This window comes from Aulostomus chinensis, chromosome 11, assembly GCF_037954235.1.
Source record: "Aulostomus chinensis isolate RoL2024-O1b breed Wild chromosome 11, RoL_Achi_v1.0, whole genome shotgun sequence".
Taxonomy (NCBI): domain Eukaryota; kingdom Metazoa; phylum Chordata; class Actinopteri; order Syngnathiformes; family Aulostomidae; genus Aulostomus; species Aulostomus chinensis.
In genome coordinates this window covers 5,371,101-5,383,839 of record NC_141330.1, presented here as the reverse complement: position 1 = coordinate 5,383,839, position 12,739 = coordinate 5,371,101, and the positions used below count along the sequence as shown (strand labels likewise).

The window sequence follows — 12,739 nt, the reverse complement described above, 5'->3', positions numbered from 1 at the left end:
CAGACAAAGGAGCCACACTACGGGTCAAAAGTTTGGAATACACACGTGTACATTTCTCCAGCTTTTATTTGAATTTAATCAAATCAACCTTAAATTTCAACAGTAATCAGTTTCCCAATTGTGCACAGAAGACTTGGAGCTGCAGGTCTGCAGGTGGAATTTGAACAGGATTTTCAACTTCGCAAAATCCCACAAAAACAGAAACTTTAATTGATTTGATTTGCATTTCTCACATCCAATCTTATGCTAAGCTAACTGACTGACCCTCTCATCTAAGTATCACTAAAATATAAATATGAGCATTCCAAATTATAACCCAGTGCTACAGAGGTGGGATAGGTTTTGCACACCAGCCTAGAATTTACTCTTGTCACTAAAAGACAGTGGTATATTTAGATTTTTGATTACTGCTTAAATTGTGCTGTGAAAAACTGCTGCATATGAACACCACCACAGATGAAGGAGTTCAACCTCACCACAGCTACCTTTGCACTTCTGGTTCTGGCATGATGCCTCTAAACGTCTATGACCGCTGAAGGCTCATTTAGCCATTTGATAGCAACTGATATTTGTCATTAATGCTACACATAAAACAAAACATCGTAATAAAAACCTCCAGTTTTTTGCTCTAGCTTGTTAGGAAATGTATAATGAAACAAACTGAACTGAACTTATTACTGCTCAATAGTCAGATTTATTCGTCAAAATCGAAGATATCTTCAAATATTCGGCGGGGTTCTGTAACCACCTCCTCCTCCTCTTCTTCTTCTTCCTCCACAACAGCAGAGCCCTTCACCTGCTTCTCCTCAATATCATCCTCCACCCATTTCACTCCTCCGCCTCCAAACGGCCACTCCAACTCTGTTACCGTATCGTCTATCTTACCAGTGAGAGTCGCTGCTGTCACTTCAGGCTGTGAGGTGGTTGTCCTGTCAGGCACCTTTCTGGTGGTTTTTGGTGGTGGTGGTGTTGTCATCCTCTGTGTTGTTGTTGTCTTCCTCTGTGTTGTCGTCGTCTTCCTCTGTGTTGTCGCCTTCTTTGGTGTTTCTGTGGTTGTGTGGAAAACGGTCTTCCTCTTCAGCGTTTTGGTGGGTTTCACTTCAGGCTCTACCGTCCACGGTTTACTGCTGATTATTTTGGTCACTGGGAAAAGTAGGATTGTTTATATTGTTTGTATGATATCCTGTATTAAAACTAAAAATATACTCCTCTATTGAATATAAACTCATTATGAATTAGCATTAACAGGCATCTTTAAACAACTTGTGAATATTTTTGTAGGGCAAAATAGTGTTTTACTGAGACATTGATAAATCTCAGGAATCTTTTATTTCCAAATACAAAGATATTAAATCAATAAATATTCATTTATATTCAAATATTATTACAACAGCAATAAATGTAATCATTGTCAGTGGTTCCTGTAGAGGCTAAGATACACTGGAATTCAAGCTGTGTTCATTTTTGCAAGTGTTATTTATGTCACAATTGATGGTTCTTGAGATGGAACTTTTTAAAAAGCTAAAACAATGTAACATAACTCATACAACTTACAGCATGAATGGCTAACGCTAAGGAAGTTAGCGTTTCCTTTTTTCTTACAGTGGGGCTGAACATCACAACCCTCAGGTAATATGCTGCCCTCTATTGATCAGGGGTGTGAAATATGAAGCATTGATCTTTTGAGATAAGCAACAAATTGTACCCACCAGCAGAGGCAGAAGAGCTGCAGTTGGAGTCACAACAGGCGCACACCGAGTCCAAGCCACTCAGCTCAACCCATCTAAGGGCAGGAAGAGGAAAAATTAGGAGAGAATCCCTTCAAATATCAGAGTCAAGACACGCATCTTTACTTTTTTTCTTATTCTGCAACTGTATTTCAATTGCAAACCAACCTTCCTGCCTCTGCGTCATAGTTGCAGGACTTGGCTGTAGCAGTGGGGACAGAACTCTCTACAGACATGGAGCAGTGCATGTAAAGCCTCTGTGAGGAGATACAGGTGACTGCATTCAGACAAACTCAACCTCGGCCAGCAAAGAAATGCACTATAAACCTGAAGCTGGTTTGAGCAGCAGCGACAACACTCACCTGGTTTGTGTCTCCTGTGAACAAGAAAGCATCCACGGAGAATCTCACAAAATTGTCTTTGTACGAGATGAATCTGGAGCGACCGTCCGTGCTCTCAATCATACACCTTCATCAGAAGGAACCAGGACAAGGTGTTAAATGTGTGCACCTTTTTACATAAAAACAGAGATGAAATGTCGTCATGACATTCAGTTTGTGATTTGATCTTTTACCCAAAGTTTGTGACAACAGGAAATTGAGGAGTGGAGGTGTGGGACTTGTCAGGAGTCGCGTAACACGAGTGGACATACAGTCTTTCATCTTTGGACATGGACGGACCCTCGACCTCGAAGTACATGGGCTCCCCCAGCGCGTACTGATCTGACGGCAACAGCCTTTCCCACTGAGCTGTGAAATTAGTAACAAGAAGAGACGCAGCCCTTTAACAAATCTGTTTCACACATCGATTAATTACACATTGGATGAAATTCAAAAATTAAGGCTTGCCCTCAGTGATTTTTACAGGTAACTAGAGGTGATAATAAAAACCTGCTGCCAGGAACCTCAGTGATTTTATAAAATTATGTTGAACACTTAAAACACTGCAACATTTGAGCTTATTAGTCTTTGTTTCTTTTAAAAAAAATTCACATTACATGTGAGTTATTTAGATGGATTTCAATTGGGTTTCTAAAAAAAGGAGATGAAATAAATTAAAAGGGATCATTTTGTCAACTAAAATGAAACTTATTTTAGCCAACAACACATTTAAATGCTTTTATTTTTGTAAATGGACACATAAACCTTTTCTGTAGTAAAGAAAAATCCCCTACCACTCCAGCCTTCCTCTACATGTCACAGCTTCCTGTTCAACTTAATTTCCACAGCTAGGATGACCAAGACTTTAAAAAATACCAAATAATAATTTCACAGAGCTTTTACTGTGTGGAATATTTGAAACACAAACGCCATAAATTAAATAAAAAAAAAAAAAAAAGATTCTAAATCCATTGTTCGCTCAATTCTCAAATAAGGATTTTTAGGAGCAACTGAGAATCAGGCAGCTGACAACAAAGCAAGTTTTCCCCAAACTTTACCATTGCGAGGAGTCAGAATGAACTTTGTTCTGTTCTTCATTGGTTTGAAGATCTTACGCATCCGCATCTTAGGTGCGTACCCAACTTTGTAAGAGTACTGGTACCTAAGAAGTGAAATATACGGTCCCAAATTAAGCAGGTGACATGACTAAGTGCAGAATGTTGTTTGATCTGGATCCAAGAGTCACCTGTTGTAGTAGCACGCCACAGGAAGGCTAAAGGGAGCAGCTCGTCTGATTGGTCCTTGGAGTTTCACCGGCTCATATTGCAATGTGTTTTTATAGACAACCTGGTTATTAATCATCTGGTGGGGGGGGAAAAAAAAGACACCATATTATTTATCTTCGATCCTCAGTGATATTTACATTTACATTGCTAACGGCACAAAACCAAACAATTTAGGATACCAGCAAGATTAAATTTACCAATGTCAAATAAGTTGCTGGTCTTATCCATCAAGTCTAGTGATTGTATCTGATACTGATGAAAAGGAACTAATTACTTGACGTAAAAGAGGAATCTTTTTATTTAAAGGAGGTGGTTTGTTTTGTTTGGGTCACATGATATTAAATTCACTCGGGAAAGACACTATTTTTGCACTGAAATATTCTTAAACTGATGTCAAACTAACCTCACCGTGAGCACCACAGCGCAGGCTAGTGGTGCTGTTGCTAGGTAACGTTGGCTTGCTAGCAATATAGCATCCACGCTATGTGAACGACAGACTAAACAGCAACGATTTTGAGGCATAAATTGACATATTTCACGTTAACTGAACATTCTGTCGGTTGGAAATGCAGCCCGGGTGTCATGAATGTGTGGAGAAATGTTTACGCCGATTCGTGGAACGGTTGTGGAGGTACTTCCCGTGGACTGCTTAGCTCGCTTAGCTTAGCTTAGCTTAAAGTCGTCACTCACCGTGCGTTTTGTTCCACAGAGGTCAAGTTCGTACTCAAAGTAAACATAGTCCCTGGTGGTTTTACTGGCGTAACATGTCCCAAGTTTGAGTTCTGATTGTGGTTCACCGGTGCCCAAAACGCTCGTAGTCACCTGAACGAGCATTTTGTTCATTTTACATGAAGTCATCACGGACAGATACGGTGGGCTGGGCGGGACGGCGTCGGGCTGCTCTCCCGGCAGTAAGATGTCCCGGACGAGCTCGGGTAAAGGCTCTAGCCCGGTGCCAGTGGTCGGAGAAAAGTGCTGCTTCTCCACAAGCGGAAGCCTGGAATCGACATACTCCGGGAGATGCAGGTAAGGTGGCGGCTGAGTGAGGCTCTCCCCACGCGAAACGTTTGTCATCACTCGGGTGGTTCGTTTTGAAGCCTTAAACCTTTGCCGTGTTCCACCAGCAGGTGAGGAAAACAGCAACAGAAAGGCAAAAAGTGCACGAATCACCATGCCAGGACTTGGATATCGGTATTATAAACTATTTCAATCGCAATTTCACGACAATGCGGTCTTCCTTTGGTTTGGAGCCGAATTACAAACACCTGGAGGTTTAAAATGAGCAGGTGGGAGCTAAACGGCGCCACGCTGTGGCCATTTTATGAACAACACCCGGATCTCAGTGCATTTACTGCAGGTGGGTTATTATGTAGCTACTTTTTCACGAATTTAAATATATTAATATAAGGTGTCTCATTTGACAGACGAATGCTGTGAAATAACAAGTTTTGTGAAAATAAGCCCTGTAGTTTTTATTTAATTCTGCTTTCAAACAGAGAGAACCACACCAGAATCAAAACTCCAAACTAATATGTTGTCTTCTATGACATTAAATGTTTAATTTGTCCAAAAAACAAACAAACATACAAACTGACACTTTTGTTCTCTCTTTTTCATGTAGTTTTTTTTTGGGGGGGGACTCTTGGAAGGCATCTGTAAATACTGATGCTTAGACAGGCAATGAAGAGCAATACAATGAAACACAGATGCAGTGGTGTAAATATAAAACATCTTGATGTCTAAATGGGAATGGCTGTGGTAGTTGATAAATTCTGTACTCTAAACACTTAAATTATCTATGTATTAGTTTATAGAAATGTTTATTTATATATTTATTCCAGTAAGTTTGCTCTCTACACCCTTGCGCTATTCTTGACCTACCTCTTGCATGAGATATCATTAATTCATAATTCCATTAATTACACCTTCTTATTTCCTCGCTGTATCGTTTGTGCACCCTAAACCGTAGCGCTCCTTTCCTCTTATCAAACATGTAACTTTTCATTTTTCACGTTTTGATTCTGATTAACATTTATTAAAGGTTTATTCATGTTAATTATGAATTCTAAATAAGAATTCTAAATCATGGTAATGGGAACTTAACATGTGAGCGTCGTCTTCTCGCGCCCACATACCTGAAATATCCGGGCAGCTGAACAGGCACATTTTCAAATGTTTCCACATTTGTTAGAGAGAAATATTAATTTTCCTGTTCACAATCTTGGTAAAACACATACGTTGTCATTTTCCATCTGAAGATGAACAAACTCGGAGCATTTCAAGTGTTTCTGTTCACCAGACTGAGTAAGACAGCAGGAGTGTGAGGAGAGAGCCAGTCCAGCAGGTGGCAGCAGGTGTTGCAGCTCTGTTGCACAGGTGTGTGCTGCAGCACTCATTGGTGAAGGTGAAGTTCAGCCCCATGGTGTATTTTTCACCAGTGAGCCCACACAGAGACGGCAGGACACAGCTCTTCTCATACAGCACCACCCGGAACTCTCCTGGAAAACAGAGTTGACGGTCAAACACACACAAGCGGAACTTCTCAGCTCTTTTTTCTTCAGTTTTGATGAATTGAGATGTTTTCGAAGGCTGAAGGTTGCCTCACCTCTCTGGCCCACGGCTCTGCTGGACAGACAGAGCTGCCCTGGAGGACACAGCAGAGGGAAGCGGATGCAGTCCAGAGGTGAGATGGCGGGGAACACACAGGTGTAACAGAAGAGGGGAGCTGGGGGGGACAAACACGTCGGTTCAAAGCACAAGACAACTTAGAAGAGGTTTGCAGGAGTGACAATGTGATGTGGGTTTAAAAAAGAAAAGAATGCCAGTAACCCCTGAATTAAAAACAAAACCAAATTCCACAATTATGTTTTAAACTGATTAATTACTTTTAATATTATTGGTAATTTCTATTATAGTTGGGTTACTTATATTTTAAGATTATGGTCATTAATATGTGAAAAATAAATTCAGGGAAAAAATATTATCTGGTAAAATAAAAAAAAAACTATTATACATGAACTTTTCTATCGTAGGTATTCTGAGTTAATGTTCATCAGTTTCAGGGAAATAACTTTTTTCCTGTTTTTGCGAATGAACTTTAAAAACATTTAACACAAAGCTACAGTTATGATATTAAAACAAACTTGATTTATCAAGTCAAGCATTAAAAAAAAAAAAAACCCAAGAGGAGATTTGATTTTTTTAATTCGGTCCAATTGTTAACTGGTACCAGTGTCTCAACTGGGAGGAATCGCTTTTTGTGTCTTCAATGACAGTTGATTATTTGGGTTGAGTACTGCTTCAGTCCATCTGAAGAAACTCCTCGGGAGAAGAATCACGATCATCAATATGGAATCAGTGGATCAATTGAACATGAAAATAATCAGGTGACTCAGTAAAAAAGTAATTCCCTGCAGCGGCTCTAATGTTAGCTGTTGCTGCAGGCGTTTGTTTTTTTTCTACATTCTTGCAGACAAGGCATGAAGCCAGTAAACACACTGACACACTGGTTTGGTTGACTCACCCACAGCTGGAAGCAGAAGCAGGAAAAGCAGATGGTGAAGCAGCTGCGACATCCTGACTGACTGTTTCTAGGAGGAAATATTCCCACAGCCTGATTCGTTTCTTGTTATTTTCTGGCTGTTTTCATCTTTGAGCAGAAAACGTCTGTTTAAGTTTCCGTCTTTACGGCTTCAACACATTTTCTGATCAGCTCCATCCAGGCTTTCTCAGGAGGTTTGGGTTCTACTGTCCCTCGGGTCGGCGCAGCCGCAGAGATCTGAAGGTGGATCTGCTCTGGTTTCTCTTAATCTTGTGTTAATTAGCTCCAAGAATCTCCACACCCTGGTACAGTATGATTCAATTAGACTCCAGGCTTCCCAGTGCCGTGACTGAAAAGCCCATTCTGGATGTCAAAGAATCTCTAGGTCTTTGTGGTGAAAACTCACCATCAGGTTTACGTTACAATCTGTATAAAATTGGTTATTTCAAGTAAAGAAATGTTGTTTTTGTGTTGTTTTTTTTACAGAACGGCGGGACAGAAGGCACTTATTGTTGTGAAGCAGGTTTATTGAATCATGTTGGTTCTTAATGGAAGACGTTGAGTTTTGAGGGAGGGCTGTCAAGTGACCTGCAGTCCCATGACCACGAAGAAGCTGAGCTGCATGTTCGTGCAGCGCCGCAGTTAGAAGAACCCCGTAGATTCTCTCAGCCGTTTTGGTCCTCAGAAAGACATTGTTTTTGCTCTAATGTCCAAAGATAAACTTTCATGTTGAAGCCAAATGAGTAAATAAATCCCTTTTTAGTGATTAATCCAATAACCTCCTGGATCAGACAATCATATTATAGGATGCACTCACATCCCTGGCTAATCTTTTTTAGTCTGTCTGTGTTCGATGAAAAGGCCCTTGTTCCTGTCATGGTTATGTTTTTATTGCATTAATTAAGAAATATTCGAGAAATCTTGGTATTTACTTTTAGTAGCTGTGGCTGTTTTTAACACCACAACATAAACTGGCTGGAATTACAGGCGGATGAAATGAGTCCATCATGTACTGTGTTTGTTGGAGATTTCTTGTCTCGTGAGATGAACAAAAAAAAAAAAAAAGTTTTTGCTTTTATACATAATTTTGTAACTTAAGTCGAAGATTCTATTCATCGTAAATGTTTCAGTAAGATTTTGTGCGAAGAAAAAAAGATGATCATAAGGACAGAAATATTCAATATTTCAAATCTGTGTTGCCTTCTGCTGTGACTGTGGAAGGTTTAATTCTCAGTCCACAGTCTGGATCCTGGCAGGAGTCAGCCCAGATCCACATTCAGCAATAGGCCTTACTCCTCCAAACCAGACTAGGAGAACTCTTCATTATCGGACTTTGTGCACATAGGAAAAAGTAAAGCACAAGTTCCCACAGTTTGGGTCACAAACGTCCTTCCATCCATTTATTACTGCGTATCCTGTTAAGAGTTGGGGGGGGGGGGGGGGGGCTGGAGCCTATTCCAGCAGCCTTCAGGCGAGAGGCGGGGTTCACCCTGGACAGGTCACCAGTCCATCACAGGGCCAACACATAGAGACAGACAACCATTCACACTCACAGTCACACCTACGGTCAATTTAGAGTATCAATCAGCCTCGTCCCCTCTTGATGTCTTTGGACTGTGGGAGGAAGCTGGAGTACCAGAGAGAACCCACACAGGAACAGGGAGAACATGGAGACTCCACACTGACAGATCCTTTGATCCAGCCGGGGCTCAAACTCGGAACCTTCTTGCTGTGAGGGGACAGTGCTGACCACTGCACCACCGTGTCACCAGGTCACAAAGGTCTTCAAATTAAAATTGTGCACTCAAGATTTATCCTCAATGTAATTTAGGGAGCAGACAAACCAGCTTTCACTCATCTGGACCTGGAACCTTTGTCACATTTCTGCATCTTATTTTTCACCACACACGACATTAAACCAACTTCCTGTGCTGCTCTACTGGAGGCAAGACAGTGGGAGTTGGCTTCTGTGCGCCCCCTGCTGGAGGAAGGCAGGCATGGCTCGCTTGTTGACCTGCTGACGTCTCATGCGGAGCACGGCAGCGTCCACCTGGACTGCTGCTCTCTTGCTGTGGAGGTTGTCCAACAGCTGGCGACCGGCCCGCTGTAACCTTACCAGCTCCCCCTCAGAGGACTTGAGACATCTTCTGAGAGCTGCACTGCCCTGAGAGACACAGGAGATCCCTTTAAAATCACTGAACCTGCTGTGGCTTTTACACTTTGATGTCCTCCTCCTATAGTGGGTCCATCAGATCCATCTCAAATTGTGTAAAAAGCACCTGAAGGATGTGGTGTCAGGGTGAAAATGTGGCGATGTGGTGAAGACTCTGAGTTTTTGTTAGAGGGTGCAAACTGAGGCTGTCTCGGTCACATCTTTTCCAAAAATGTAGTCTGTTCAGAGGTAGGAACATTGCTGTCGTGATCATCATAATGAGTGAATGTATTGATAGTAAACATGTTTGAAGCACCCGTATGAGCTGAGCAGCCTCGGGGAGTTGTGTTCCCGGGTGCCGCTGGTAAACCTGGATCAGAGGCCGGTTCAGTTTTTCTCTGGCCAATATGTCGCCGCTGCTCTCCGGACCCTGTAAACATAATGATGACAAGGAGGAAGGTCATCACATCTCTGAATGTCAAACAAACTCACTGAGCTTTTCCCCCCTCATTTTATGACCTGTGCTCTGCTGTGGCTGTGGCGAATGCAGTTGATTTCTCTCTGCTTGCGGAACAAGGCCTGCCGAGTAGCCGCAGACGCCAAGGTCAGGTTTTGCTACAGGAATGAAGAGGCAAAGACCATGTACTCTCACATCAACATGATTGAAACATCTTTAAACGCTCGTTTTGAGCCATTCTACCTGCAGAGTGATGGTCTCGGCGATTTTCTTCACCAGACCATCGTTTACGATCCGGTGAGCATCTTTCTGCCTGGTGATGGCGCTGGTGAGCTTCTCTCTGATGTTTTCCCTCAGTAGCTGCGACTGGCTGACGGTCACAGATGATGACTCTAATGCCTGTTTACATTCTGCAAGAGGACAGAGTGACGTCAAGAATAATTTATATAATTTAGCTGTTTGAATCATAAAACATCATATAAAGTATGGAATTAAATCTGGTCTCATTTTTATCAGGTGGAAACCTCTCATGTTCAAAACCATTCATGTTGGGAATGACAACATACTTGTGGTTTTTGGTCTTTTTCCTGCAAGAAACTGCTGCAGTAACTTGATCTGCCTGCAGGGGGTGACATGGTGTACCTGGTGTGTAGGGACCAACGGGGTCTGTCCTGGTGAAGGCCTGACCAGCGGTGCTGCTGCGTTCTCCAGCAGAGCCACTGTGAGGCAGCAGGTCCAGGACACGAGCCCTCTCTGCTGCACACAAGAGCAGCTGTCTGCTGCTGCGGCCCAGAGCCTGGAGGAGATGGACGGGTGACGCATACACGGGACTGTGGTGATGCTGACTAGACGATTGAGGCTCAGAAAACTACTCACACAGAGTTTTTCGTCCTGGTTGATCCCTTTGACATTTCTCTGGTATTCAAACTGCCTGAACAAGCGTTGAAAATTGCGTTTACTGGTCAGTGTTTGGCTGTGATTGTCTGCTGCAGCGCCTTGGTGACTGTGAATTTCATGGTACTCCTTCTATTACTGTAGTTTTTAAATGAATAGATATTCCTTTGAAATAGTATACAGTAATTTGGCTCTTGTGGATTTCACAGCATGCAACTCTTCTACTGTGCGTTGCACAGCTTTATAACTTGATGACTTTGATGACCAGTACTTGTAGTTTTCACTTGAAATCATTGGCAATGTGTATGGAAATATATATCACCGAATATGCATTTCAATAAAGTCCAAAATAAAATTCAAACTGGGGAGAAGAGAGACGGATGGAGGTTATTGGGATGTAATGGTTTTCTTCTAACTCTACTGCCTGTAAAACTCGTGACAAGTGGGAAAAAAAAGTTGCATGAAGGAGATGTGTGAGTCAGCTAAAGAGGCCAGGACGGAAGTGTTGTGATCACCTGTAGCTGCGTCAGTGTGGCTCTCAGCGCTCCCTCCAGATCCCGTTTCAACTCAACCAGCTCTCTCCTCTCACACGCCAGCAGGTCATCGGCTCCGTCTCTCTCCTGCAACAGGTCGTGAACTCACGGCTTAGTCTGTTGTCACCGCTGCTGCTTTTGAAATGAGCTGAAATTGGGGTTCCGAATCTGAGATGGTGGGCCTCCCACCGAGGTAAAGCTTAGGCCTCAGTACTCTACTTATAGTTGTGTTTCTGTATGTTTGTATAGGATTAGTATTGTTATCTGATCCCATATGAAGTCAACTTTTTAGGCACAGGCTAGCCTAATATTACAGTTTTACATTCCTTCAGAGTACAACAAATACACAAAACACCCTGTCCTGATTCATTTACCAGTTTCTGACTCTTGGCAAGTAGGAAAAACTGTAAAAAAAAACCCTATAACGCTTTATCGCTATATGTTATATATATATCCTACAATAACTAATATTCTTTCACTTCCATTCCCTGAGCCTTCACTGAAACTGTCTGGCCCCCCTGGGGAGGCCTGGTTCTGGTGGTTACCGTCTCAGTGGGGGCAGGTCTCCTGGTTCTCCCCTCAGAGCTCCTCCTGTTGACGCTCAGATCAGCCCTGAGATTGTGCAGCATCCTCTCCAGGTGACCCCTCTCCCTCTCCAGCTTGATGCCCTCCTGGTTCACCCTGCCTGCCTGTCTGCGCAGCTGGCCCTCCACCTCCCGCACCCTGCGCATGTACTCACCAGCCACCGCAACACTGGCCCCCGCACACTGCTCACGCAAGCTGGAGGGAGGGAAAGGGGCCACAGCAGGGACCCCTTGGGTGCGATTAGGGGGCTGAGGAAGAAAGTGAAATTGAAAAATATAAACTTGAGTTTGCTGCCAATGATCAGACTTTAGAAAGCAGGTTATTCCTTTGTTTTATCTCCCTTGGCACCATTAATCTCCTGTATCACAATCATATTCAGTCATTATTCTAATTATGTATTGAACAAGCAAGCATTAAGAAAGTGAAATTATGTAGTTAGACCATTAATAGGGGAGTCCAGCTGAAACAACATTCACATCCCTCACCTCATAAAGGTACTTCTACTCCACTGTAGAAGCACTTTGAACTGCTCCATTTGTACTGATAAAGAATCCTCTAAGTGCTGGTTTTAACCTGACCCACTTTTTCTCCTTTGAATGCGCAACTTCATGAAACGGGCCAAGTGAAACCAGAAAATCAGACTTCCCGGCACCTGCGCGTGTCTCACCATCGATCCAGTCGTTTGGGGCCTCGATGTTTTTGTTTTGCAAATGGAGTCGCGACTCTCTCCCCGCCGCCCCTCTGCCAGCTTATCTTCGACTTTTTCCGCCGTTCCATCACTGCTCATGAGTGTATAACCAGCGGCGGCGCTGCAGGTCTGCGGCCGGCTGCTGGTCCCGGACCAGCCGGCTCGAGTCTGCCGCACCAGGCGCTCTGCCCGCCGGATGGAGCGAACCGTGCCATCGTGCCAACACTGTGGTCCAACGGTGACGGAGCCGAGCGGAACCCAGTGGACCTGCATTCCTCCTTAAACAGGAAAAACTTGAACCCGCTGTTCTATAAGAAAGAATTCCTCTGAGAGCAAATTTCGCCCAGAAGACTCCAGCGTTAAGTGTGGCGAGGTATCAGCTCCATAGCAACGGTCACTAAGGAAGCAGAAACAGGAGCCGGTTGGTGATTGGACAGCCAGGAGTTTAGTTTCATCTCACCAACCCAGGCAGTGAGATGGTGAAATTAAGAGAGTC

The 12,739-nt window shown here is 43.2% G+C and overlaps 3 protein-coding genes across 4 annotated transcripts; all 3 read right to left on the bottom strand.

Annotated features, from left to right (window-relative positions):
• Window positions 1-92: 92 nt before the first annotated feature.
• On the bottom strand, window positions 93-4,700 carry zp3d.2 (zona pellucida glycoprotein 3d tandem duplicate 2). Its single transcript, XM_086217897.1, has 8 exons — window positions 4,084-4,700; window positions 3,354-3,469; window positions 3,166-3,269; window positions 2,302-2,476; window positions 2,090-2,195; window positions 1,896-1,984; window positions 1,710-1,783; window positions 93-1,143 (listed from the first exon to the last, which is right to left on the bottom strand). Exons 1-8 carry the CDS (start codon window positions 4,564-4,566, stop codon window positions 695-697), a joined length of 1,596 nt encoding a protein of 531 aa, XP_086074023.1. The 5' UTR covers window positions 4,567-4,700; the 3' UTR covers window positions 93-694.
• A 237-nt stretch (window positions 4,701-4,937) lies between these two features.
• Window positions 4,938-7,043, bottom strand: LOC147252961 (uncharacterized). The gene is made up of 3 exons (XM_086217902.1): window positions 6,917-7,043; window positions 5,999-6,118; window positions 4,938-5,891 (listed from the first exon to the last, which is right to left on the bottom strand). Exons 1-3 carry the CDS (start codon window positions 6,966-6,968, stop codon window positions 5,686-5,688), a joined length of 378 nt encoding a protein of 125 aa, XP_086074028.1. The 5' UTR covers window positions 6,969-7,043; the 3' UTR covers window positions 4,938-5,685.
• Window positions 7,044-8,860: 1,817 nt separating this feature from the next.
• tektl1 (tektin like 1) lies at window positions 8,861-12,641 on the bottom strand. Of its 2 annotated transcripts, none has more exons than XM_086217898.1 (8): window positions 12,223-12,641; window positions 11,516-11,803; window positions 10,953-11,057; window positions 10,186-10,339; window positions 9,787-9,953; window positions 9,606-9,701; window positions 9,403-9,516; window positions 8,861-9,098 (listed from the first exon to the last, which is right to left on the bottom strand). In XM_086217898.1, the coding sequence occupies exons 1-8, from the start codon at window positions 12,514-12,516 to the stop codon at window positions 8,871-8,873; spliced, it is 1,446 nt and encodes a 481-aa protein (XP_086074024.1). In that variant the 5' UTR covers window positions 12,517-12,641; the 3' UTR covers window positions 8,861-8,870. The 2 variants fall into 2 exon arrangements, with proteins under 2 accessions (XP_086074024.1, XP_086074025.1); XM_086217899.1 differs by lacking the exon at window positions 12,223-12,641 and adding an exon at window positions 12,041-12,164.
• Window positions 12,642-12,739: the final 98 nt, after the last annotated feature.